The 26,814-nt window shown below is 50.4% G+C and overlaps 2 protein-coding genes and 1 long non-coding RNA gene across 5 annotated transcripts in view; 2 read left to right on the top strand and 1 right to left on the bottom strand.

Moving 5' to 3' along the window:
• Window positions 1-3,236: 3,236 nt before the first annotated feature.
• LOC113252108 (tigger transposable element-derived protein 1) lies at window positions 3,237-4,865 on the bottom strand. Its single transcript, XM_026494522.2, has one exon. The coding sequence runs from the start codon at window positions 4,863-4,865 to the stop codon at window positions 3,237-3,239; it is 1,629 nt and encodes a 542-aa protein (XP_026350307.1).
• Window positions 4,866-6,161: 1,296 nt separating this feature from the next.
• GAS8 (growth arrest specific 8) overlaps window positions 6,162-26,814 on the top strand; it is a 52,234-nt gene continuing 31,581 nt past the window's right edge. Inside the window, exons 1-6 of the mRNA XM_057313874.1 lie at window positions 6,162-11,855; window positions 12,859-12,934; window positions 15,211-15,346; window positions 15,520-15,674; window positions 17,449-17,552; window positions 18,247-18,372. Of these exons, the coding sequence (XP_057169857.1) occupies window positions 15,668-15,674; window positions 17,449-17,552; window positions 18,247-18,372 (237 nt within the window). The 5' untranslated portion in view covers window positions 6,162-11,855; window positions 12,859-12,934; window positions 15,211-15,346; window positions 15,520-15,667. The remainder of the gene's footprint in view (window positions 11,856-12,858; window positions 12,935-15,210; window positions 15,347-15,519; window positions 15,675-17,448; window positions 17,553-18,246; window positions 18,373-26,814) is intronic.
• On the top strand, window positions 18,383-25,015 carry LOC130544071 (uncharacterized). 3 transcript variants are annotated; one of them, XR_008960022.1, is made up of 5 exons: window positions 18,383-22,561; window positions 23,061-23,224; window positions 24,285-24,375; window positions 24,507-24,633; window positions 24,751-25,015. It is a non-coding gene; the product is annotated as an uncharacterized LOC130544071 (long non-coding RNA). The 3 variants fall into 3 exon arrangements; XR_008960021.1 differs by having other exon boundaries at window positions 18,394-23,224; XR_008960020.1 differs by having other exon boundaries at window positions 18,408-24,375.

Genomic DNA, 26,814 nt, shown 5'->3' with positions numbered 1-26,814 from the left:
CGAGAGATGAAGCAGGCTTTCCCCCCTTCAGGTGATGCAACAGTATTTTTACCATTTGTATTCTGACAAATTTAGGTTTACAAAACCTGGCAAAGACATTCCCCTTTACTCATCTCCTGGATTCCCTAAATATTGACATTTGCCCCGTTTTCTATATCCTTTCTCCACATACACACATTTCTTTTTCTGCACCTTTTAGTAAGTTGCAGAGATGTTGCCCCTTTGCCTCTAAATACTTGTGTCTGTTCCTCGCAAACAAGGACATCACGTGGCCACAGTTCGATCATCCCTGGAAGTTAGCGCCAACACGAAATCATAGAATCCACAACAAAATTTATTCTGGTTTCGCCATTCAGCTGCTATGTGTATTTAGCTGTCTTTATTCTGGAAGGGTGCATGACATGGACACCTTTAACAAAACACAAGCTAATTGTTATTTTTTTTCTAAGATTTTATTTATTTGAGAGAGAGCGGGCATGAACAGGGAACAGCAGAGGCAGAGGGAGCAGACTCCCCCCTGAGCACGGAGCCCGACGCAGGACTCGATCCCAGGACCCTGGGATCACAACCTGAGCTGAAGGCAGACTCTGCACCGACTGAGCCACCTGGGCGCCCCACAAGCTAATTATTTTGAAGGATATACTTCAGGGTAGGTTTTTCTGATAGGATTCAGGCTTTGCACTATGGTGGGAATTCCCTAAGTGATGCCGTGCCTTCAGCGCTTGTCTGTCCCATTCCTGGAGATGCCAGCTTTGATCGACTAGTCTCCTGTGTCCTGACATGTTTCTATCATTCTTTAGGCACTGTGTACCTTTGAGCATAGTAAGCTGTTCTGGCTGCTTTTGCACTTCCCCAGTCCTAGTCCTGAAACCGGCCATTTCTCCAAGGAGCCCTAACACCTGCTGGTGGAGAACGGTGGCCATGCGGTATGCTCATTGTTCCTGGGCTGTCACTGCCTCTAGGTCCTTTCAACAGACAGAGAGAAAACAGTAGTCCCTACGTCACTATCTGGATCTCCAGAAACATATTAAAAACCACGAGTTCACACAGATACTTACAATTTCAAAGCAACACCACAAGATTCTTTTCCCTTTCATATTTGTAATTCCTTTCCTGACATAAACCCGGCTCCATTATCCATAAATATTTATTTGCCCCACCCTAAGAACACAAAATACCGTCAGCATTGCTAACCTGTGCCTCTGTGAAAAAGGAGCTTACTAACTAGAGGTTAATAGTTGTTTACAGTCCTGTCTTTAGCCTGAGGGTAAATGGACTTGGGTGTTTCTCCCCCTTCAGTGTGCCTACGTAATTCATGTGAAATATGGCTCCATTCATATACTGCCTTTTGGGTTAGCTCCCTATTTTATTTCTGTGCTACACTGACATGATTCCCGAAGTCAGAACTTTACGAAAGGCCAGGGTGCCAGCTGACTCAGGTGGTAGAGCGTGCGACTCTTGATCTCGGGGTTGTGAGTTCAAGTCCCACATTGGGTGTAGAGATTACTTAAAGAGAAAATCTTTTTTTTTTTTTTTAAGATTTTATCCATTATTTGAGAGAGAGAGCCAGAGAGAGAGCGCACAAGTCGGGGAGAGGGGTGGAAGGAGAGGAAGAAGCAGGTTCCCTGCTGAGCAGGGAGCCTGACGCAGGGCCGGATCCCAGGACCCCGGGACCATGACCTGAGCTGAAGGCAGACACTTAACCAACTGAGCCACCCAGGTGCCAGTGAAAATGAAAATCTTAAAAAAAAAAAAACTTTATAAAAGGCCTGTCAGATATCCCCCTGCCCCCCATTCCTTTGCTCCTTTCCACTCCTTCCCCCTACCAGGTAACCAATCTCTTTAGTCACTGGTTTCTCCTTCCTGTGTTTCTTTTGCCAAAGTGAGTAAGATCCATAAATATTTTATTTCCTTCCCCCCTTCTTTCTTCCACAAAAACGGCAGCATACTATTCTCTTGCATGTTGCTTTTTTCAATTCATAGTTTACCCTGGAAGCCGCTCCGCATCAATTCTTCCTCTTTTATTGGTGTCACCATCATTCACATCTAGCTTGTAGTCCACTGTGTCTAATGGCCATTTCATACGTGCACAGGCCTCTGTGGGGGAGTACTCAGGCCGTCTCCTCACTTTTGCAGGTACAAACAAGGGTGCAGCAGATCCGTGCACATGTATTTTCTTCTGTTGGAGGTGTATCTTTAGGGTACAATCCTAAAAGTGGGGTTAAATCAAAAGAAATCTATTTGTTATGAATGTCTAGCACCTGTCCGTAGGGTTGTACCAATTTGCATTCCCATCAGCAATGTACGAGGTGCCTGTTAACGCCAGAGCCTCACCAACAGAATTTTTAGTCACTTTCTGATTATTTGCCAATCTAAGTAGTGAGACATGTTATCTGTATAGCTTTAACTTGCATTTCTCTAATTGTGAATGAGGCTAAACTTTTCATATGCTTCAAGATCTAATTTATTTATTTATGAATTATATCCTTTGTGCATTTTCCTGTTGGATTTTTGGTATTTTTTTCTTCTTAATCCTAAGAGTTCTTCACATACCAGGGATATTACCCCATTATCTGTGAGACGTTGCAAATATTTTCTTCCAGTTTGTCAACTGCTTCTGACCTTGTTTGTCGTGATGTTCCCCCACTGGAAAGGTTCTTTTGTTCCATTTTTATATAGCCAAATTGATTACCTTTTCTTATTTCCTCTGGATTTTAAGTCAGAAAATTTGCCAGCAACCGGGTCAAAGTGGCATTCGTATGGTTTCAATTTTTACTTTTGGAACCCTGATCTGTTTGTTCATTCTTACGTATGCTGTGAGGCATGGATCTAACTTAATCTTTTTCCAAATGATTAACCAGTTGTCTCACACCATTAAAAAAAAAAAAATTCTGGCCTTTTTATCTTATTCCACAGGTCTGACTCTCGTACTGATTTAATACAGTAATTTTATAGTTTGCTTTAATGTGTACAAGAGCTAGTCTCCTCTTTGCAGTATTCTCTTTTTAAAGAAATATTTTCCTGGGTATTCTCGCATGCAGTTATTCAAAGCACATATTTAAGTGAAATTTTAATGACAAAATCTGATACTCTCAAGTGTCAAAATGCAAATACCAGAAACAGTTTCCAGGAATGTAAAGCATCTGCAAGTAGAGAGGCCTGGCTGGGCCTCATCCCTTGAGGTCATCTTGTTGCTTCTGGCTATCCTATGATGAATGTTCGGTTACAAAAATGACCTAAGAGAGTTGCTTTGAGCGTCGCTGTCTCTCCTCATACAGCTCCCTGTAGCAGTTTATTGCATCATTGATTGCTCTTGAAACTTGCACTTTCCACTCGGCGTCAGGGCTGTTACTGGTAAGGACTTGCAAGCCTGCCTCGAAATGTGAGAAGGCTGCTGACAGCTCTCCTGTGGTTAGCTGGCGCAAGGCAGGCGGAACCTCTTCACTCTCCCCCTCTCCCACAGGCTCCTGTTCGAGCTGCATCAGCTCCTCATTTGACAGATCTTCCTCATGGGACCTCAGCAACTGGTCCACGTCAGCTTCTACAGCCTCTTCAAAAGCCACATTCTTGGCAAGGGTCACAATGTTTTGTTGAAGCTGTGCAATGTTATCTGTTTGGGAAACACTCTGGAAATGAACACACTCTGGCCAAATCTTCTTCCACACACTGTTCATGGTTGCTGGTCTGAGCTCCTCCCAAGCTACTGCAACGTTGTCTACAGCGTCCATGATGCTGTAGTTTCTCCAAAACCCCCTGATCGTGGCCGTATCCTCTCCATCTGTTGCTTCTAGGATGTGCTCAAAAGTTCTTTTCACGTAATGAGCTTTGAAGATAGAGGTTATGCCTTGACCCATGGGCTGGATTGAGTCAGCTGCACTGTCATGAAGATATTCCACTCTTACATTATCAGACAGATCACCCAGATTTACTGGGTGGCATGGTGCACTGTCTAGGATGAGCAATGCTTTGTTGGTGAGATGATTCTGGGCACAGTATTTTTCAACGGCAGGGCAAAAAAAGTATATGAACCATTCCTGAAAGATGCTCCTGGTTGCCCACGCCTTTTTGTTTGAGCGCCAAATCACAGGCAAATTGGGCTTGGAGTACCCTTTCAGAGACCTGGGATTTTCCAAGTGGTACACCAGTAAGGGCTTCAACTTAAAGTCCCCGGCTGCATTGCCGCCAAGGAGCAGCATTAAGCGGTCTTTGGAAGGTTTAAAGCCTGGCTCAGCCTTCTCTTCCACAGAAATAAACATTCCTTCAGGCATTCTCTTCCAATAAAGCCCTGTCTCATCTACATTAAAAACCTGCTGAGGGGTGTACTTACCCTCTTCAATGATGCTTCTCAGCACTTCTGGGTACACACCCTTGTTGCCGGGAGCCGTGCCGTCCATGTTGAAGTGAGGTAAAAAATGGCGCTCCTTGAATCTCACAAACCAGCCTTTACTTGCACTAAACTTTTCTGTTTGAGAGCTTCCGCCTCTTTCACGCTGTAGGTCATCAAACAAACTCTTAGCCTTCTCCTGAATAATGGTGACACTCAGGGGCACGTTTCGTTGGCTCTGGTCTTCGAGCCACACATGCAGCAGGCGCTCCATGGTCTCCATGACTGCACTTCGATGGCGAGTCAACCGGGAGGCTCTCAAGGGAGTAGCTATTTGTGAATTCGCTTTGATTTTTTCTTTATTATCTCGGATTGTAGCCACTGTAGAAACAGCGAGGCCTAAGGCCTTTGCGATCTGGCTGAGCTTTTCACCCACTTCAAATCGTCTTAACACTTCCAATTTTATATCAAGCGTAATTGCCTTCCGTTCCCTTTTGGCACCTGGGATGACCGCTGCATTCAGGGGCCTTTTCCCAGGCATCTTTGCCTCCAAAATGTAATAACATCAGCAGTCTCACGTGTGTAAGATGGCCCGCGGCTACTCTATGCTCCCTTGCAAAACTTGGGATAGAAAATGTGGTTGCCAGGAGGCGCAGGCAGGAGACGTGAAAAGGCCGGGGCCCCCTGTCGCGGCAACCGGCTGGTTCCAGCTCGGTTCGAAGGCAGACAGCGTGGACCCCTGGTGTCAGAGAGTCCAATCGCCGGACAGCACACGTGCGGGAACATTAAAGCCGGCGCGGGTTTCTGTGATCCCGGAAACAGGTCCGCGAAGGGGAATAATGCCGCACGGCACACACCGAGTCAGTGCCTTCGCTCGGGACGGACACTGGAAGTAGCAGTCCAGCCGCGTAGGCGGCCTCCAGGGGCACGGGCAGCAGCGGCCGGGAAGGCGGCACGGAGCGGGCGCTGGCGTGCGCACCTTCCGCGAGCCGCTTCCTATGGAGGACCCGGGAAATATGTGTCCTTGGAGATGCCCGACTTAAAATAACTCGATGGTCATAGCACCCGGCCCTCGAGCCGGTCGCTAGGGTTTCTGCGCGCCACGGTCCGGGTAGGGGAAGACAGCGCGCACGTTCAGACCCTTAAAAAGTCAGGTGGTAGGGTCGACACCCACGGAGCCGTCCCGAGCCAGCGCCGTGTCCTTAGTGCGCACGTGCGAGGCCCCCGGAACGCGCGGACCGGCCGGGGGGCGTGGCGCCTGTAGGACGCGTTCGTCCCTGTTGTGCGCCTGCGCGCCCCCGAGCGGCGCGAGGTCGGGGGGCGGGGACTGTCTCGGCCGGTGGCGGCGCCCGGGCCGCTCGCGGTGCCGTGGAGATGCGGCGGTGGCTTAAGAGGCGGCAGGACGGCCAGGACAGGCGTGAGGGCCCCCGCCGGAACAGCCCGGCAGGTGAGCGGGGAGGTTCTGCCCCCCCGGTGTCCGGGGGCGGGGGCTGCGGGCGACGCCGCGGTGACGCCATCCAGCTGCGCCGGCTGTCACGGCGTAGGGGTCAGGGGAACGGAGGAGCCGGGCTTGGCGGGGGCGACCACCGCATCCTCTGCCGGGCGGCCCCCTTGGAAATCTTAAACCCGTCTTGCAGGAGAGCGCTGTTTTATAGAAGAGGAAATGTAAGGCCAGAACTGGCCAGGGGCTTCCCTCACCTTGCAATTCAGGTCCTTCCTGCTCCGGTGCCTTCACTTTTAAATATTTCTGTGCTGTAAGCCTTTCCTGGGGCTACATACTATGAAATAGAATTCCATGTTTTAAGGTTGTTACATCTATCTTTCTTTCTTTCTCTTATTTATTTATTTATTTATTTATTTTAGGGGCGCCTGGGTGGCTCAGTCGGTTAAGCGCCTGCTTTCTGCTCGGGTCATGACCGAGTCCCGTGTCCGGGGCTCCCTGCTCGATAGGGAGTCAGCTTCTCCATCTTCCTCTGCTCCCCTGCTCATGCTCTCTCACTCGCTCTTTATCTCAGATAAATAAATATTTTTAGAAAAGATTTATTTATTTTAGAGCAAGAGCAGGGAGAGAGGCAGAGGGAGAGAGTCTTCAAGGAGACGCCCCGCTGAGCGAGGAGGTTGAGGCAGGGCTCCATCTCAGGACCCATGAGATAACGACCTAGCCGAAACCAAGAGTCGGTTGCTCGGCCACTGAGCCACAGGCCCCCTGTTCTGTTTCTGTATTGATTGGTACATCCCAGGGGGCAGGGATCCCATTGACTTAATCTTTTTCTAATGCACAAATGTGGAGTTTTTGAATTTTGATCCAAGAAAAGTATCGTGGTTTTCAGACAGTAATGAAAGAGGAGGAAGGATTTCATGGATTCATCTGTCCTGTCTCTAGTAATTAACTTTTCCCTTTCATCCCTATTCATTTTGGAGATGGTGCGAGTCAGTTTTGTTTCTAGAAATATCCGTGAAAACAGCGTTTTACCTGTGGCATCTCAGCAGTGCAGAGGGCCGTTGTGGTTAGCACACAGTGGAAGTCAGTCACTGATGTACACACAGCACAAGTGTGTCACAAGTCACAACTTCCGTGGACCTCAGGGAAGTTTCCATTATGAAGGAACTTGGATGATCTTTGAGATTTTTCCCCAGACTGAGTCATTCATCTGTTGAGAATCAACAAGCTGGCTATATCATGGTGAACAGGACAGGCAAGAGCTCTGCCACATGGGCTGCTCTCCTTTATTTGTAGACTGAAGAGGGCATGCAGGAGCTGGAGAAGCAGTCACAATCTCCTTTATAATTCAAAGATGTCCCCTAGCGGTTAACACTCCTCAAGGGAAGCTTATGTTCCAGAGGCTTCCATGCAGTTATTTTCTCATTTGGTGATCTTGCCGCACTGTCCCTGCTGTGTAAGAGGGGGACCAGACAACAAGCAAGTCACGGTGTTTTAGGTGGTTAACTGAGATATGAAGAGAAAGGAAGCAGAGCAAGGGAAGTAGAAAATGAAGAGAAGGGAATGTGAGGGATAAACGCCATGTTATTTTAGGTGAGATAGGTGAGTGGTGAGGGAAGTGAGCCATGGAGTAGAGGCTTGCCAGCAGATGGATAGCCAGTACCGGGTGGGTTTGTTTGTGTGTGAGTCTGAGATACCAGGGTGACCTGATTGATGATCTGACTAGAAGAGGAGGACAGTGGCGCTTTGCCTGTTGAAGGGAGTCTTGCTGTGCCTGATGTCACATCTTGGCTTTGCCTATGCAAAGACCAATTTAAAAAGCTCATCTGAACTTAACAGCAAGAACGGATGGTAGACTGTGTCCCTGAGAGCTGCATCTGACCTAATGTGGTCCCCTAACCCAAATCAGAAAAGCATTAAGTCATGAATTGAAATAAGGGAGTTGGGTGTTTTATCAAGTTTTGGAGGCCTGAATGGCAGAACTTAGCACCTCCAGGGCTGTAGGCCATCCTCACTGCTCTCCGCGGGGCTGTGCTGCAGAAACCCTGGGAGGTTTGGTTTCTCCTCATACACCTCCAGCTCCTGCTTGTCTTACTTCAGGCACTCACCTACCCATCTAAACTCTTCCACCTCTTCAGTGGACATAGTAACACCTGCCTTCTTAGGACGGATGGTGAAGATTGGAGGAGGTGACAGAGGGGCAGCCAGCCGGCCAGCGCACCACCTCTTCTCCTTTGTCTGGATTTCCTGTTACAGTAACATGCCTTCATGACGCCTTCGAGCCTCCATGAGGCTCCATGATTCCTTCTGCATCGGGCTCTGGTCCTGTTCTTGCAGCAGGCGGTTCCATTCATGGTGCAGAAGTTCCAGTGGCCTCATTGCCCTCACTCGCTGCATCTCCTTTCTGAGCTTCCCTGTTTGGATTTCTCCCTCGTTTCCATTTTTTGTGTTTTTTGTGTTTTTTAAAATTTCTCCTTTTTTTTACCCCCAGATTGTATTTATTTGTTTGTTTATTTACTTAGAGAGTGAGTGGAAAGAGGGGCAGAGGCAGAGGGAGAGAGAATCCCAAGCAGACTCCGTCCATACTGAGTGTGGATGTGGGGCTCGATCCCATGACCCTGAGATTATGACCTGAGCCGAAATCAAGAGTCAGGCACTTAACCAACTGAGCCATCCAGGCACCCCTTTCTTGTGCTCTTTTGTTCTAAGGGCTTTTGACCTATAATAGTGAAAAACTTAAGTTGTTCTGCCCTTAACTGATGTTAAATATTGTTAGTTTATGGTAAACAAGTGACATTTTCCTCTTTGAGGATTGAAGAAAATCTGGAAAAGTGCTTGCCTTCTTTGGCCTCACAAAAACGTTAACCTTTGGCTGATCAAAGATAAATTATAGTATCCTTTGGTTTTTAAATTTTACATGACTTAATCTTAGAATCATGTTTGTTTCTGAGGCTATAATGGTTTCAGTGACCAAAATTGCCTCAGGCAAGAAATGGTTATAGAATTGGGGGGGGGGATGTTGGCAGCAATAGCTGTACAAATTCTTTATGCATTTCTGCAGTGAATTTAGCTCCCGTTTATCCTGTTTGAACCCTATTTTAGTGGGACATGTAAGTGGATAAGTAAAGGCAGTAAGCTTATACTTCAGCCCACATCCTGTCCCTTCCAACCTGTAATGCCTGTATGAGAAAATGTCCCATCACATTGCAGAAGAAGCTAATCCTTTCAGCGCCTCCAGGGGATCTGTGTTCAGCCACTGGGTCTTTGGGCCAGACTTAACATCATTTTCTCAGTGGCGTGTTCAGAACCACCCAAAGGTGCCTGTTTTTCTTCTATAATCATTAGCATAACATTCACAGGAACTGAGTGAGACTTCCTCAGTGTTTGCCCCAGGGGGGAACCGGGGGACAGGGTGTGTGTTGACTCAGGATACCCTGTGCCTCTCCCTTGTCTAGCTTCCATATTGAGCCCTTTCTGGATTACTACAGCACCTTCTCCAGTCTTTATGGTTTTGATAGGACAGTGGAAGAGAAACTCTTTCAGACGGAAGTTTCTAGGTGAATCTTTTGGGATATGTGAGAACGAACCTTTGTTTGTACACATCTGAGTGCATTCAAGCTGAGCCTCATGTTTGGGAAGCAGAACAGAGATGATATGCAGAGTGCCGTTAGCTTGGAGCACATCTGCCCCTCCTAGCTGATGGTAGGACTGTGCTCAGAGCTCTGTGTCCCTTGGAGACCCTGTGTGTGAGGCTTGATTGCACCAAGTTTAAGAAGTCAGGAGAAAACTGGTTTCTCTCTTATTCTCTTTCCTGGTCTGACAGTATGGTTGCTTATCGAGTGTAAAGTGTGCTTTTAAAGTATGAGAACCTCATCATTTTGTCCTTAAAGGTTTGAGAAATTTTTTAAGAGTAGAAGAAATGGAGGCTTAGAAGAACCAATAACTCTAAGAAGAGGTACAGGGATCAATTTGACAAATCAGACTTTCAGAGTTTTACATTTTTAAGGCATTCACTACCTTAGGGGTTAATCTTGGGAGGTGACAAGCAGGCGGGCCAGTGCGTGTGTTGGCATTCCCTTTCCTTTGTGGGTCGTGGCCATCTCCCCCGACTCACCCCCTTCCTTATTCAGATCCCAAGCCTCACAGTTTGGTGAAGTGAGTGTTTTATTGGGTGTGTTTCTTCTGTGAACTGTCTCCTGCTTGCAGACTAGGAAGAGGCCCAAGGAAGTGTGTTGGGAGGTGTGTTCACATGCTTTGATACAATATAACAGTCTTCTGCAAAACATATGCAGATTTTTACTCTGTCCTGTGATATGTTTGTCCATTCATGGGTAACCTACGCCTTTGGGCTTGCATGGCTTTGGTTTGGGTTGTTGGGATGGTGTGACCGTGAAGGAGCAGGACTGTGGCTTGTTTGTCCTGGGGCTTGTTGGGCTTCTGGCTCAGGCCCTTCCATTTGTTGTTGTTGACTGTCTGTGGAGAAACGTGGCCATGGATGGATCGGCCTCAGAAGCTCTGTGAGACCACCTTTTCTTTACTCGGGAACGGTTTTTCCCTAAGTTTTGGGTTAGTTTCCCAGGTTCTTGTGGAAAAATGAAATAATTGGGCCTCCGCACTGAGTACTCCACTTCTGGTCACAAACGTGTGTATGTGTTGCAGGGTTGGGGGGCTGTTTCTCCGTCATGCAATTCTGGGACACCAGCTGGGTGTCCTACAGTCTAACCCAGTTCTGACGCTCTGTCGCTGGAATTAGCATCAGGTATCACAGGTTAAGGGCTCCGTCCTGAAAGACTGTCCCCACCTCCCCACACCCCCCTTCAGATGCTGGTTCCACGTCCAGGTTGTCACCTGTGTTTCTGACTGACTGGGTGTAAATCAGAGGTTCCCATGACTCCCTCTCCTTGGGTTCCATTAATTTGCTAGAGCGGCTCACAGAACTCAGGAAACCAGTGTACTTACTAGTTTATTACAAAGGATGTTAAAGGGTATGAGTGAACAGCCAGATGGAGAAATGTGAAAGGTGAGGTCTGGCAGGGTCCCCAGTGTAGGAGATTCTGTCCCCTTAAAGTTTGGCATAGAATGTGGGCGCGTTCTTGTCCACCAGCCTGGAAGCTCTCCAGACTTTGTCCTTTTGGGTTTATGTGGAGGCTTCATTGCATAGGCATGATTGATTAAATCATTGACCATTGGTGATCAATTTGGGCTCCAGCCCCCTCCCCTCTGCTCCCCTCCCGGGAGGTTAGGGATGGGGATGAGAGTTCTAACCCTCTAATCACTTGGTTCTCCTGGCAAGCAGCTTCCATCTTTAGGGGTTTTCCAAAAGTCACTTCATTAACACAGACTCAAGTGTGGTTGAAAGAGGCTTGATATGAGTAACGAAGGATCCCTGTACCACCTAGGAAATTCCAAGGGTTGTTGGCGCTCTGGGCCAGGAGGGCCAGATGTATACTTCTTATAAGTCGAATTTCTCACAGCTGAAACTGTGTGCAAAAGCACCTCTTGGAAGTTTTAACCAGAAATGTACGATGTAGTTATTTGGGGAGGGGAGAGTTTTCCTTTGGATGTGTGTGGCTTTCTAGGACTGTTCAAGCCTCCTGACCCTTAGATTATACTTGGAGGAAGTGGGGGCATTCAGCCCTGGGTGGGCATGTCCTGAATCAGACCCATTTCCCCCCAAACATACTTTGCACCTGACAGAAGGGTGGGGTGGGGGCCTTCAAGGGTGCTTACTGTGCTGGATGTGTGTCACCTGGGCTGTGTGTTGCCAGAGGAGGCCTACAGGGTGGATTCGGTCGTCTAGTCTCTGGGACACTTGTTCCGAGGAGAAGGTGGGGATTGTGTCCGAGAGCAGGTGACACGCACTCTGGTTTTCTTGAGAAGCGGAAGCTCTACAGATGGTCCACCCGTGTCAGCCTGTCTCACTGCTTTCTTCCTTCCATTGCCCCATTTACTGGCACAGAAAGGTGATTTGGAGGAAAGAAGGAAGACTTGCTAGTGGGTTCAGGTTTGGAGCCAGCAAGGTGAAATTTGAAGAATCTTACATGTATCTGAAGCTACTTCTCAGTGGTATCTGTTGTTTTCCCTAAAAAGGTAAGTTATGCAGGGCAGAGCTTTGGGGGTCATCAGAAGCAAGAGTGTACAAAGAGCCAGCTTTGTAAAAGTAGTGCCTCCTGGGTCCTGCCTGGCATGTGTGCACCAGTCACCGGTGATTTTGTGGCGATTTTAAGAAATTGTTTTAAATTTTTTTCTTGTCTGGGAATGTCTGGGGTTGGTATGGTCTGGCAGCTTCTACCACTCCGACCTGCGACCTGACCTGAGAAGGGCACAGCAGGCTTTTCTCCTACCCTTCAGAACGAGATGCTGTTACGTTTCAGCTCCGCCCAGCCTCTTCCTTTCCTGCTCCCTGTTTCCCTCCAGAAGCCACCGGGATTAGGAAAAGTGCATGTTGGGAGGCATTTTTCTGCCTCTCACTTCCCCCAGGAAGCAGTCACCGCCATGCTCAGGCTTTGTTTCGTCCCACTTGTTTCGGAGCAAGCTGATAACAGAGATTCTGAGAAACAAATTTAACTTGTAAAAAGTGGAGATTTCCGTCTGAATTCTATTCTGTTTTGTTTTATTTTATTTTATTTTTTTGAAGATTTTATGTATTCATTTGAGAAAGAGAGAGCAAGAGCAGAGGGGCAGAGGGAGAGGGAGAAGCAGGCTCCCCCCTGAGCAGGGATCCCAACTCGGGACTTGATGTCAGGACCCTGGATCATGACCTGAGCTGAAGTCAGATGCTCAACCCACTGAGACACCCAGGTGTCCCTGCCCTTTGGATTTTTGAGGCAGTGTGCTGTCTTAGTGCCTGGACGTACCAGATTTTAATTCCCATTCCTGAATTGGTTTCTGTTTATTAAAATGGAAATAGGTTCATACTCCGGCCTAAAAGTGTTCGTGTTAATAGGAAAACGCAGCAGATCTGTTCTGCTGGATGTAGGCTGTGATAGAGCCGCAGTCTGTGCCTAGGGAGCGTGACTGGGCACAGGGGTCCATGGTTTGCTGCTGAGTGCCCTGCCTATCACCTCTTCTCTTCTGGTGTTCTTTTCCTTAGGTGGACTGGCTCGAAGTCATGAACAAATGGTTTGTACATGTCATTCCTGCCCCTGGGATGGCATCTGAGGTGAGAGGTAGGTTCAAGGGTGAACGTTGCTGCAGTCGGGTGTTTTTTGGTTCTGTTTTTTCAGAAAAATGCCTCTCCTGGTTCCACTACTCAACAGCATCCCATGTGAAGGTGTTCGAGGAGCACGTTGGCGTGTATCAGTAACAGTGTTCCAGCTAGGACAGCATCCCTGTTGCAGGACTGTCACTGGGGTTCAGTTTTGTCAAGCAGCATGTGAGAACCATGAGCCAAGAGTTAGGTGGAGAGAACACTACAAGGACAAGAAGGAGGGGACAGAGGCAAACCTTAGCCATTGTTGGAGCTTGTCATACTTCGTCCAGAACCTGAAGCCTGTGGTTTTGTGGGGCCAGGCTTAGAAGCAGAGCAGACTGAGTGTAGGACCCTCTTATATATTCCTGTGACTTTTTGTTACTCTTAGAGTTTTCTCACTCAGTTTGACAGGTTTTTTTGTTTTTGTTTTTAGCTATTTGCCTTTATTGCTTTAATATCCAAACCCTTCAACTTAGTTTTTGAAGAAGCAACCTTTTTTTACTCTTGTTTTATTAGTTTTCATAATGTTAAATTACGTAATTAAAACAGCAAGTACAACTTGCATAAAAAGGTTTGGGATCAGATACAACTTTCTGATAGTAAGCCCTTGACCCTGTTGTGGATGGAGGCGTGGTGTGGGTGTGGGTCAGGCTGTTGTATAGACGAAACGGAGCCATGGTTATTCTGGCTGCTGTGTCTGGCTCCTGGTGCTTTTTTGTGTCACGGACCCTTTGGAGGCCTGATAAACTGGGAGTCCTTTTCCCAGGAGGGTTTGCATCTTAGAGGAAATCGACTCAGACCCGTCAGTCGTCCCTGGACTATGGACCAGGCGAACTCCTAGTGTCGACTGCGCTCAGCACACAGACCCTTGCAGGGGCTCTTGCTTCCTTCCGCTCCTCTCCATGGGGTGGTCACCACTGAACAGTTTGTTCTGAACAACAGCAACGAATTATGGTCCACTGTGAGCCTGGGGACTCGAGGGTGGGCGGTGCGGCTTCCGTTCTGTAGTCTGGTGAGTGTTAGCCAGAAAGCATGTGTGTGCGACCGAGGTACAGGTCCGGCTCCCAGCCCGGCTGCTGTTCACCTTGGCTTTACAGTTGGATGACTTGACATTCCCATTCACGATGTCCAGCTGCTTGTGTGTACCGGGGAAAGTGAGGGTGATAAACAGTGGGCGGGGCGGGCAGGTCATCTGGACTGTGACCCCCCCAGCTGGGCGTGGGCTTGAGGGAGGGGGCTCTGTCATTCTGTGGTGCTGAGGGTGTCAGCACATGGCTTTTTGGCTCGTTCTGGGTGTGACGTTCGATGTCTTCCTCAAATGACCTACAGCAGATGTGGGCACGCGTAACCGGATTCCACTGCCTCCTCATCTATAAGAATTGGCTGTGCGGGTGGTCACACGAATGGCAGAGATGGGGCCATGGTGGACTGTGAATCCCTCACCTACATTCCTGGGGACCGGGGAGTCCAGCACCATGTTGTGGGTTTGAGTTCTGTGACTCCCTCTCCCCTACCTTTTTGTGAATATCTTATTATTGTTCTTAAAGACTTGAAAGGTCTCCTTATGGTCTCCTTTGAGGTAATCAGATGCTAACCTGCACCCTTGACTAGAAATGGAGCAGAAGCTCCCCGCTTTAAATCTCTTTTCAATTTTCAGGCATAATGGTAGTCCATAAAATGAACACCGAGGTGTGTCACCAGAGTGTGAATTGGTGACTTTAACCCTTATGTCAACACGGGAAAAGGCAGGTCACAGACGGGGAAACAGGGTGCTGGTGGCCGCCGATGGGCGGGGCAGAGGCTGAAGTGAGCAAGTCAGCGTTTGTGTTGTTGAGACCAGCTAGCCGTGGAGCTGCACGGACTCGCCATGGCCCCATGTCCGAGGGTTGGGCTCTCGTTCTTCCTGGTGGGAGTGAGACACAGTGTCACTCCTTTGTAGGGCAGTTTGACATTACAGTAAACACTCAGACCCTTTGATCCAGCCAGCCCTGCCCTGCGAGCTTTTGTGAAGAAGTAACCTGCTTAGCTAGACGGGCTTTCCTGTATCTGCAGTGTTTGAACTCTTTATGGCGAGCACGCACTAATTTTCTAAGCAGAAAATACTAGAAGGGAAACCTCAGACTATGAGTGGTGCAACATCTTATGGGATTCTTGGTAGTGATGCCTAGAAGTCTCCTGTTTAAATAGAAAATGGGACTCTTTCTGGGTTCCCTCTGTCCCCTTTAAGAACCAGGCATCACCTTTCTGTTTCAGGGAACCGTGCTCACTGGTCTGCTGGTACTGGCAAAACGCTTCTTGCCCAAGCCACTGCAGGGGAGGCCAGCGTGCCTTTCATCACCGTGAATGGGTCAGAGTTCCTGGAACTGTTTGTCGGCGTTGGGCAGCAAGGGTAGGTGGGTGCTTGTCCTTGAGTCGGACAGCCCCAGGTTTTGTGCAGACCCCTGGCAGTGAGCACCACCAGCTAAGGGTCGGGTTCCAGAGGAGAGACTTGGGTTAACAAACACTCGTTTTTGTTTTCATACCAGTAGCAAAACCAGCTGTCTATGTGGATTCCTTTTTCAGGTTCATGACACGTTTGCGGTGGCTTGAAAAAAATGCTCCTTGTATCTTCTTCATTGATGAGATTGATGCAGTTGTTAGGAAGCGAGGCTGAGGGCACTTCAGAGGCTGGAGCGAGCAGGAGAACACCCTGAACCAGGTGCTTGTGGAGATGGATGGTGAGTGGACGCCAGTGACAGCTGCTGAGAGCAGGGCTGGGCCTTCAGCACTGCCAGACCCCACATGACTCTCCTCTAGCCTTGTGTTTCTGCAAACTCCCTGGGCGAGAATCCCTGATGGTTCGGATTTTAGGAAGGCTGCTTTCCGGCAGACTTAATGAAGAAAGCTATGTTAGATCAGCACCGGCCCCCAGGAGTCAACGATAGGATGAGGGGCCAATGCACCCTGCCTGTGCCCCACCAGCAGGAGGGGTTAGCAGGGATGTGGTGGCGAAGTCCTCTTGGGGAGGTGGACCAGGTAGATGGGGGCTCCCCCGCCCTTTTCTCATAGGCCTTGGTGCTCAGAGGATGGTGTTGGTGGAGCCTGTTCTGCTTCCTCTCTCAGCCTCTCCTGCTGCCTTCCCTGACCCAGAATCTCGCCCCGCCTCATGTACCAAAATATCTCTTTTCCTCCCAGTGAAGACTTTTCCTCAAAGTGATTCCAGCCAAGTGTGTCTGGTAGCTTGTCAGGCCTGCTGAAGCTTCACTGGAAACATCTAGGCATTGGTGCCACTTTACAGATTTGGAGAAGTTCTCACTGGGCCTGTGGCAAGTTTTGATCTTCATTTTGGGGTTGCCAAGAGTACCCTTGGTTTGGTGATTCATTAGGAGGACTCTCAGGACCTCATGTGTGGTCCTACCCACGCATGTGGCTGATGACAGACACAGAACAAAATCTGCTCAGGGGCAGGAGGCACTCACTTCCCTGGCACGGAGTTGTGACAACATGTGGGCATTGCGGTTGACCACGATTTTCACTGGGGGCTGGTCACATGGCACTCTGTGCCCAGTATGTACCAACGTCCCAGCCTCCCAGGAGGAAGGCAGGTGCTCAGCATAACCCACTCTTTGCACACACAGTTTGGGCATGGGGGAGCCCTCTTATTAGGGAACAGTGGAGCCCCTCCCCAACCTCAGGTCCCAGAGTCAGCAGAGGGCTACCTTGTAAGCAGACCTTGAGAGGATGAACAGTTAGACCTGCTGTGTTATTTTCTTTCTGCACAAACCAAAACATTTCCAGAATCTTCCATTATACTTAGTGTCCAACAGTGGTTCTAATTAGATTATGATTCTGTTCTGCTATCTCAGAGGACTGATGGGAGAGAACATTCAAGGGGGAAAGTGGGTGGGAGCACCAGCTGTTCCTCTGTTGGGCATCCCTGTTCTGTGCAGCCCAGCCTGCCCTGGACCAGTCCAGCTCCCTGGGCCGTGTGAGTCCAGCAGGGCCTGCTGGATGGAGACTTTGGCAGGTGGCTGGGGCACTGACACAGTGGAGGGTCTCCTCGCTCCCTGGGAGGGGGATAGCAGGTGGCCTCAGGCTGTCAGGAACCAGGGATGAATCAAGATGGGGGTCCACATCCTGAGAGCAGGTCATGGAGATCCCAGTTAGCCAAGGAGTGTCTGGTTACTCTCTGAGGGAGATGGGTCTCGGCCCGAACAGTGGGGTCTGTGAGCACCAGAGACACGGGTGTGCTGTTCGCTTCCTGACTGTGAAAGGTCAGAGCCAGCCCTGGGCATGGGCGGTGCCCTGCTAAGCAGCCTCTGTGGTCAGTTTGGAGGAAGCAGAGGGAGAGTGGAGCCAGTGCAGGGCTGCTCAGGGTGGCCAGTGGACCTAGAAGGACAGGACATGCCCTCAGGACCTGAGGGAGGAGGAGAACTAGCTAGGAACACCACGCTGCCTTAGTGGACACCAGCCTGGGCTCTCCTCTTGGGCTCACTTGCTTCTCGTGTGCAGGGTTCAACTCTTCCACGAACGCTGTGGTGCTGGCTGACACCAACCACCCCTCTGTCCTCAACCCGGCCCTGATGCGGCCTGGCCGGTTTGACCGCCTAATGAATGTCAGTGAGTGTGCCAGTCCTTGGCATTCATGTTTGGGTCTTCATGTCCTTGTGTTAAGTCAGGGTAGACCATTTCCTGTGTATTTGGAGGTAGTTTCTTTATCAGGCTCCTGCGGCAATTAATGTTAACATTTTGAGAAAGTGGAGGCTCACGAATGCTCTTGGTTGCTGTCAGTTCATATCTCCTGGCGATCCAGTTTTGGGAGTAACGGATGTGGTTGGGCCTGTAGCAACGTCACGTCCGTCCATACAGGTGGGAGCAATCTGACAGACTCCTATTCCTCAGCTCTTGTTTTGGTGCAGTGTTGTAAAAACGGATAGAAGACAAGAGCTCACCCTCGCCTTTTACTCTCACAGTTGGCCCTTTCCATTTGTGAGAAAGTGTCCATCCTGCGTAGACTTCCTCTGCTGCCCGGGGCGGTCCTCATCTTGCCCACTGTCGGGTCCTGGCTCAAACCCCCAGTGGGTTTGATGTTGGTCAGAGGCAGCACAGTCAGGAAGGTGTTTCATTGCATTCAAGAGCTTAGTGTACGTGACCTTTGGGATATTTGTGTCATTGATGCCTAGTTGAATAACAGAGCGTGAGGCATGGACACAGCAGGGAAGCTGCCCGGAGCCCCAGGCTGTCCTTGTAGAGTTTGGAAAGTGGCTGCGGGTGACCCTGCATGTCTGTGCCTCTCTCTCTCTCTGTCAGGCGCCGCTGACGTCAGAGGCATGTCCTCCATCTTCACGGTCCACCTGCGTCCACAGAAGCTGGACAAGAGCCTCTGTAAGGATGCCCTGGCAAGAAAGCTCGTGGTGCTCACTTTGGGCTTCGCAGGTGAGTGTTGGCAACGCTGGGCCTCTTGCCTGGGGGAGGGGGGGCATGTGTGATTGGTGGGTGGTTTCTGCTTGTGCTGTTCAGTCCTGGCAAGTGTCCGCCTTTGTCTGTAGAACTTTGAATCTGTTGAGACAAAGCAAAGGCCTCAGAGATGATGAGCCCCAAAGCTGATTTATACCCACTTGCATTTCTAGTTTGATTCTGTGTAGACTTGTTGAGTTTTCACTGCAGAGACCTAGCTGATGTCTCCGGACAGGCCCACTGACGTGAGCTGTGCTGCATTTCATAGTCTTGGGCTTGAGCTCCAAACAGGGGGCTTCCTTTGCTTTTCTCTTTTCTTTGTAATTAAAACTGAAGATCCTGTAGGAGGAAACTCATTTCCCTACCAGGATGGTTTAAACACCGGGAATTTAGGGCTTTTCCAGGGGCCCTCTCTCGCAGGTTATCCCCTACTCAGCAGCCCTTTGGAAGTCTCCTGACTGTGAGGAGCTGTTTGCCGCTGCTCCTGCCATCCCTGGGACATCGTGCTGTGGAGACTTGTCTCCTCCCACTGCCATGCTGCTGTCTCGCCAGTGTCCTGCCCACTGCTGGGCAAGGGCTGAGGTCAGGTCACAGATGGGGGTGTACGTTTGTTGGCGATGGGGTGATGAGTGAGGCGTTCTCACCGGGTCCGGCTGGTACATGAAGGACCTGGTCTGTTTCTTGCCAAGAACATGCTTTCTGCTCTCTCCCTTTGTGACTCCCACGTCCACTTACACAACAAAGTTAAAAACCTGGATTAGGCTTCCCAGGCTCTGTTCTTCCCAAATTAGCATTAGAGGCTGCCCATTAGCTGGGGCGACTCGGTGGGATGACTCGGAACTCCCCTCACGGGGAACTGCCTCACAGGGTCCTGAGGTGGCCGCCTCATGAAACTTCCCTCCTCTGTCAGGCTGATCTGTGGATCCCGCTGTCCCCGAGATGCAGACATCACAAGGATAGGGACTGGTCTGTCTGTCCTCACACACAGAAGAGGACATGGAGGATTCTTGGAGTAAAGGAACTTTTGACACCTTTTCAAGAGCCACAGAACTAAGTGTTAACTGTGGCTCTCTGACGGTTCTCCTGCTGTCAGTTCTGCCTCTCCCACGTGCAGGCAGTCCAGGCATTTTAAGCTTGGTGTTCCTTGGGAACCTGACATGTAAAGTTCCCTTCTACCATTTCTGCTCATTCCTTGCACTATAATATAGTAATAAAAGTGAAAGAAAAAAGATCATTTTAAAACTTGGCTAATGAGTCAACCAAAAATTACAGAGTATGCAAAGAAACAGTAAGTATGGTTCATTCACAGGAAAGAATGGAGAGAAACCATCCCCAAGGTAGCACAGACATCAGGCTTACTACGACAAAAACAAAATGTCAGCTGTCTCAAATGTGCAACCCCAAAAAGCCAGAGGCGTCCAGAAAAACTGTTTGTCTCAACAAAGAGAATGTTAGGCAATGGAAATTACCAAAAGTAACCAAACGGAGAAGTACTATAACTGAAATAAAAAGTTCACTAGAGGGCCCCAGTAGCAGATGTGAGCAGCCGAAGAAAGAATCAGCAAACTTGGAGATAGGTGTAATGACATTACCCAGTCTGAGGAGCAGAAAGAAGAAAGAGTGGAGAATGGGCAGAATGTAGGGCCACGTGGGGCACCGTCAACATACATAGTATGGCAGTCCCAGAAGGAGGAGAGAGAGGAAAAGGGGCAGAGAGAGGAGATGAAGAGGTAGTGGTTCAGAACTCCCCAAATTGGATAGAAGACATGAATCTACATTTCCAAGAAGTTCAGTGAATTTCAGGTCGGGATAAACTCCAAGATCCAGTCAGAACCTCATTATAATCGAACTGCTAAAGCCAGAGAGAGAGAAACTCTTGACACGAGCAAGAGAGAGAGGGCACAGTGTACCGAGGGTCTTCAGTGAGATTAACAACCGATTGCTCATTAGAAACTCTGAAGGCCGGAAGGTAGTGGGGTGACGAGTTCGAGGTCCCAAAAGAAAAGGCTGTTAGCCAAGAATTCTGCATCCGGCCAGACTGCCCTTCAGAGATGAAGGGGAAACGGAGCCACTCCCAGATGCTGAAAAGGGAAGGTGGTGCGGTGTGTGTAGACTGGCCCCACAAGGAACGCTAAATGAAAGGTGCTAGCCCGGAACTGGAAGCTGTATGAAGTAACATTAGAACAGGTGACTGTGCAGGGAAATATAAAGGCCAGTATTACTGCATTTTTGCTGGGAACTCCTTTTTTTCCCTGTGCGATTTTAAAGGCAAGTGTATAAACAATAATTAAGGTTCCTGTTAATGGGTATGTAATGTAGAAAGCTGTAGTCTTTGACAGTAATCACATAAAGTGTGGAAGGAAGGAGATACACAGGAGCAGAGCATTTGAATACTTACTAAAGCCAGAAATGGAAAAGCTGATCTTAAAATTCACATGGAACTGGAAGGGGCCAGATAGCCAAAACAGTCTCATAAACGGAGACCAAGTTGGAGGACTCACGTGTCCCTATTTCAGAACCTGCCACAAAGGTCAATAAAAACATGTCCAGTGATGCAAGGATAGATATAGGCCAGTAGAACAAAACCCAAAAATGCCGATCGCAGGTGCTGAGTTGATTTGTGTCAAGTGTGTGAAGACCATTCAACAGGGGAAGGACAGTCCCTTCAACAAAAAGTACTGGGACAGTGAGATATCCACATACAAAAGAATGAAATTGGACCCTTGCGCTGTTTGAGTTAACTCAAAATGGATAGAAGACCTGAATTTAAGAGCTAGAACTGTAAAGCGCTTACAAGAAACCATGGGGGACCAAACCTTCACGACTTTGGACTTTGCAGTGGTTCCTTAAATCTACCAGAAGCACAAGCAACAGGTGAAAAAATAGATTGGACTTAGCAAAACTAACATCTTTCGTGTATCAAAGGGCGCTGTTGAGTGAATAAAAAGACAGTGTACAGAATGGAAGAAAATATTTGGAAATCCTATGTCTGATAAGGGTCTAGAACCCAGAACATTGAACCCAATTTAAAAATGGGCAAAGGGTTAGAATAGACATTTTTCCAGAGAAGATACGCAAATTGCCACAAAGCACATGAAAAAATGCTGAGTGTTATTCATTAGGAAAATGCAAATCAAAACCACGGTGAGATAGCACTTCACACCCACCAGGATGGCTCTGAAAGTTAGAAAGGAAATGGCAGGGACACAGAGACGCAGGTCCCCTAATACGTTGCTGCTGGGCGTCTGTTTGGCTGTCCTTCAGAGAGTAAAGTGCATGACCCAGCAACTCCGCTCATCAGTGTCTACCGAAGAGAAAAATGTGGCCACACGAAGACTTGCACGTGAACGTTCACGGCCAAAGGTCCCTCGGTGCAGGAACGGCTAAACAAAAGCTGTGTATGTGGAACGGAATATTATTCAGCCATAAAAAGAAATGAAGTACTGATATATGGTATAATGTGTCCAACTCGCCAAGTGCGCCACGTCCTGTGCGACTCCATGGATGTGAAATGTCCCTAACCGGTAGCTCCAAGGAGACAAAGTACAAGAGTGGTTGGCTAGGGTGGGTAGTGAAATTCACCACCACATCAGGCACAGGTATCTTTTTTTTTTTTTTTAAGGATTTATTTATTTATTAGAGAGAGAAAGAGCATGTGCTCGCTTGCAGGCAAAGGGAGAGGGAGAAGCAGGCTCCCCTTCCCCTGAGGAGGGAACCTGACGTGGGACTCGATCCCAGGACCCTGGGCTCATGACTTGAGCCGAAGGCAGACGCTTCACCGATGGAGCGCCCCAGGCACCCCAGGCACCGGGTATCTTTGTAGATGATGGAAGTGTCTGAAAGTAGGGCACTAGCCACATGACTTGATAAATTTACTAGTCTTTGAAGTATACACTTCAGGTGGGTTTTATGTTAAATAAATTATGCCTCAATAGTTGCTTCATCAAAAAACTGGCCCAACATGGTAGTGACTATAAAGCTGTTCCCTAGTTTGGCTCTGGTCTCTGTAGTTGGGCTTTTCCTGTAATGCACAGTCCTGGGCACTCATGTCCCAGGTCAGGTGCTGGCGTTTCTAGTGTCTGCAAGGGAGCAGTGCTGTTGCCGCCCAGCACCTGGGGCCCTGTGTTCCGGAGATGCACTTTGAGCCGGCCGTCGGGGGTCAGCGGAGGTGAGCTGGGCAGCCCTGGAGAGGTGGGGGGGCCTTCTAGCTCTGATCTTTGGCAGGCTCACCTTGGGGCCCCAGCTTTTAGGTTAGCGCACGGGAACCATAGACAGTTTTCCAAACCAAAATCTGGGACTCGGGAGCCCGCCAACAGCTTTCATGCTCTGTCTAGAGCTCCATGTAGAACCCCAGAATGACGGGGCCTCCAGGGCGGTGGGTCAGGCCTGATCGCAGACGGGAGGAGGGGGGCTCCCTAGGGTCCTCCTTGTGGAAGCTGCAAAGGCAGTCCTCTGCAGGAGGGCGGGTGCCGGTCGGCCTGCTTCAGCACGGCGACGCCTGCCTGGCCCCCTGGCTCCAGCTTAGCAGCTCAGGGTCTCTGGAGCGCCTTCCTAGGGACGGAGAGGAGGGGGTGTCCCGGTGGCCGGTGGCTGCCCTTTGTGGTCAGCCTCCTGGCTGTGAGAGCCAGTGGCAGGTTCGCAGTGCTGCTTCGTGTTGGTTTTCTTAGTGAAGCACAGCGTGTGTAGACAAGTGTGCAGTGTCGGGTAGCCCAAGACGACTCCACAGCTTCTGGAGGGTTGTCCTGGCCATGCTGCTCAGCTGTCCAGTTGTAAAGCTGGGCCCGGTGGGAGTTGTTGGTGCCTCCTCTGTGTACGGATGACTGCCTGTAAGGTAGGTGTCGGAGGCATTGGTCTCCATGTTTCTGGGGCCCCTTAGCAAGCCAGAGAAGATAGCTAATCCCATTGGCTCCTAAAGCAGTTTGCAGCATGGAGAGTGCATGAGGTGGGACGTCCTTCGCACTTGGGCTGGGGTTTCTGCAGAGCGGACAGCAGCGGAGTGTCTGGTGTGGAGGAACGGCACCAAACTGGGCCTGAGCTGTCTGTGTGCGGCGGACAGGCTGTGAGAGGCTCTGACCAGCCCTCAGCATTCCCTGAGTGGAGGGTGGGCATTTGGCTCCCACTTCCCAGCTCTCCATTTCTCCTCTGCCTCTCGCTGGCTTGGGAATTTGATGTGTAGGCCTTGAGAAGACGCAGGTCCACAGCCCAGTGAGAAGGCGACCGTGGCCTCCTGGGAGGCCGCACATGCGGTGCTGGGCTGGTTCCTGGAGCATGTGGACCCTATGCTGAAGCTTGGTCTGAGTGGTTTACCTTCCCCGGTGCCTGTGGCCTCTGGTCGCGTGGGCACAGTTCATTCACAGTGGCAGCCCTTTTACTTTCCAAGGGATGTAATGATTTGGAACTGGGTTCAAAAAGTTGTTCAGGGATGTGTAGCAGAGAAGGGGGGTGTTACTTCCAGGTGGGATCTGGATGCCAGCCACCTGACACCCCAGAGGTTAGATGTTAAACTTGCCTCACTCCTAAGCTTTGGACCCAATGGGATGGCTCCTCCAGAACTTCCTTGGGACTGATAGGGTGGAGGTGGTTTCCGTGTTAATCTTTGGGGTGACCCCACCCAGACCCACCTAATCCTGAGTGGGGCCTGGGGGACTCTTCTCCTCCCACGCCCTTGTGACCAGTGGTCATAGTAGGGCGAATTGGGCTGGGATGCTCCAGAGGTGGCACCTGGAACGGGCCGGAGCTCTCCGTGGGGAGTGAGCAGAGCACTGCCTGCCTGTGTCTCTAGGTGTCTATCATCCCCTGGGGCAGAGGGCTCGGCTTTGCCCTGTCTTTGCCCAGGGAGCAGTGTCTGTCCACATGCGAGCAGCTCTTTGACCACATGTGCATGATGCTAGGGGCAGGGTGGCTGAGCAGCTGTTCTTTGGGCAGATCACCACTGGGGCCAAGGATGACTTGAGGAAGGTCACCCAGCGCGCCTCTGCCCAGGTAAAGGGCAGCCACCCTAGTGGGGGCTCTGCATGGCTGAGTCCCTCCAGGCTTACCCCCAGCTGCTTCCAGATTGTGCAGTGGGGATGAGCGACAAGTTGGACAGGTGTCTTTTGACTTCCCCCCACAAGGCGAGATGCCGGTCGAGAAGCCGTACGGTGAGGCCACTGCCCAGCTCATCAGGGTGCGGGACCTCATCAGCTCTGCCTGTGAGGGGGCCTGGCGCTGCTGACCCAGTGCTGAGAGCAGCTGGGCCAGGTGAGTGGGGCGGGTCCTGGCTTGGGGCGCTCCCTCATGGGATGTTGGGTTTGGGGTTTACCTTGGCAGTGCCCGCGTTCTGGGAGCAGCTGAGTGACAGGCAGCTGTGATTTCTAGGTGGGCAGGCCGCTGCTGGGGAAGGAGGTGCTGGCGGAGGAGGATGTGATGGAGCTGCTGGGGCCTGACCCCTTGCGGAGAAGTCCACGCACGAGGAGCCTGCAGGAGGACGCGTCCCTTCTTAAGGGGCTGAAGGGCTGGAACCAGGGGTAGGAGGAGGGGACCTCAAAGTGCCACCTGCAGAAGAGCCCAGCTTAGCGACCTTGGCTTTGAAAGCTGCTGCCAAAATCACGGGAAAACAAATTAAAACATGATTAACAGCAAATGGGTGTTTTAGATATGGGTGCTCAGACCCATCCCTAGAGGACAGGGTCTCTGGTCAGAGGGGCGGGCAATAGGCCATAAGTCCCTTGCTCCCCGGGGAGCAGAGGGCGTGTGTCTTCCTGGTGGGGTTTTGAGTTTGGACCTTCAGGGGCCTCCCACGAAGGGAGGTGGGTGCTGGGTGGATTTGGTGGGGACAGCTGCCTCACGGGCAAGTACGAGTGCTGGTCTCTTGAATTGCCCCAAGGACAGCAGGCTTTGGCTCTGTTCAGAAATCCGAAGGTTTAGTGAAGTGGCAGAATTAAGAAAAGGGAAATCTAAGCCAGTTATCAAGGGAAAAGTGTTAGGTTTTTACAATAGCTGTTTGGGTTGGTGGAAGGCCTGTCAGTGGTTCTGGAAGAAACTCAACACTTCCCACAAGTGTGTGGTTGCGGGAGAGAAGTGGAGCCATGGGGGCCCCGGAACCACTCCCATTGCCCTCCCAGCACCTGGGCACTCCTCTGAGCATGAGGGAGGCAGTTTCTCAGCCAAAGCAGCACCATTTCCAGGGTAGGCGGCTTTACCAACTAGGGTGTGTCTGGATTTAATTCCCTTCTCCAGCAAGCCGTGTTCCCTGCCACCCCCTTTGTTAGAATCACAGAGGGGGCTCTGGACTGAGCTGGGATCCCCTGGGTTGTAACCCTGTTGTTGCTGCCCCAGGTGACCCTCTTCCTGGTGTCGGGCAGCCGCCAAACGAAAGAAGGCCCGTTCTGGTTTGTGAGTTCTAGGCCTCTGATGCCGTAGATTGTCTGGTTGGTCTTGGAGCATGGCCAGGGCCCAGTCTGGGCACCTGGGGTCAGGACTGGCCTGGGGCTCAGGGGGCAATGTCCTGCTTGTTCTCCACACAGCCTGCCTCCCAGACCATCAGAATCATGGCAGTAGAAGGCTGCCAGCCCCTTGGTGCATGGGTGGATATCTGGGACCCCCGGTGCTCAGGGCATCCTGGGGAGAGGAAGGGCTCCACTTGCTGCCCCACAGGACCTCCGCTCTCTGCTTGGCCAAGACCAGACGCTGAAATTTGTTTAAAAATTCCCAAATCATTTGTTACATTGGACTCAAAAATAGCACTTCCAACTTCTGTTGTTTGTAAAACACGCCATTATTGAATTTTTTACATCTCCAGAGCCCATCCTGTAATGAAGTCTCCACTAAACCCAGCCCTCATTAGCTGAGCTGCTTGGGGGCCTGCCAGGGTCCTGCCTCGGGGCTCCTCTGATGGAGGGGAAGGTGCTCTGTGGGGTCCAGAGCCTGGGGACCTGTTCATTTTGAGTCTTGGTGCAGCCCCTCTCTGGGGTCCAGGGCATGCTCTCAGCACACCTGGGTGCTCCCCAACCCCAACCCCTGCTGTTCCTGCCTTCAATGTCCTTGTGCTCACCTCCCCCAAGTCTCCTCAGCTTTCCCCTTCCCTGTTTGGGCCACTTGGGCACACAGTACACAGGCCCAGGGATGGAGGAGACCTGGCCTGGAATCTTCCGTGAGGGAGGCTCAGGCTTCCCTCCAGAGAGCCCAGTGGGAGGAACTGCCTGGCGTGGGGCCCAGAGCCTGTTTTCTGGGCCCCTTGTTTCACGGGTAATCCAAAGGATTGGGGTTTTGGCCTCACCTTTGGCCTTCTCACAGGCCTTACTTGCTGGCTCCCTTCTTGTGACAGGCTGCTGCTGTGGGCCTGGAGCTCCCTGGGAACCCACCTGGGCTGGGAAGACTTGCCGGAGTCACCTTGTGCCTTTCCGGGCCTGCGCTTGGGGTGGGGGACAGGATCTTCACTTC

This window comes from Ursus arctos, unplaced genomic scaffold (genome assembly GCF_023065955.2).
Source record: "Ursus arctos isolate Adak ecotype North America unplaced genomic scaffold, UrsArc2.0 scaffold_19, whole genome shotgun sequence".
In the NCBI taxonomy this organism is placed as follows: domain Eukaryota; kingdom Metazoa; phylum Chordata; class Mammalia; order Carnivora; family Ursidae; genus Ursus; species Ursus arctos.
Note: the sequence above shows the minus strand (reverse complement) of the source record. Positions and strands in the feature narration are given on the sequence as shown.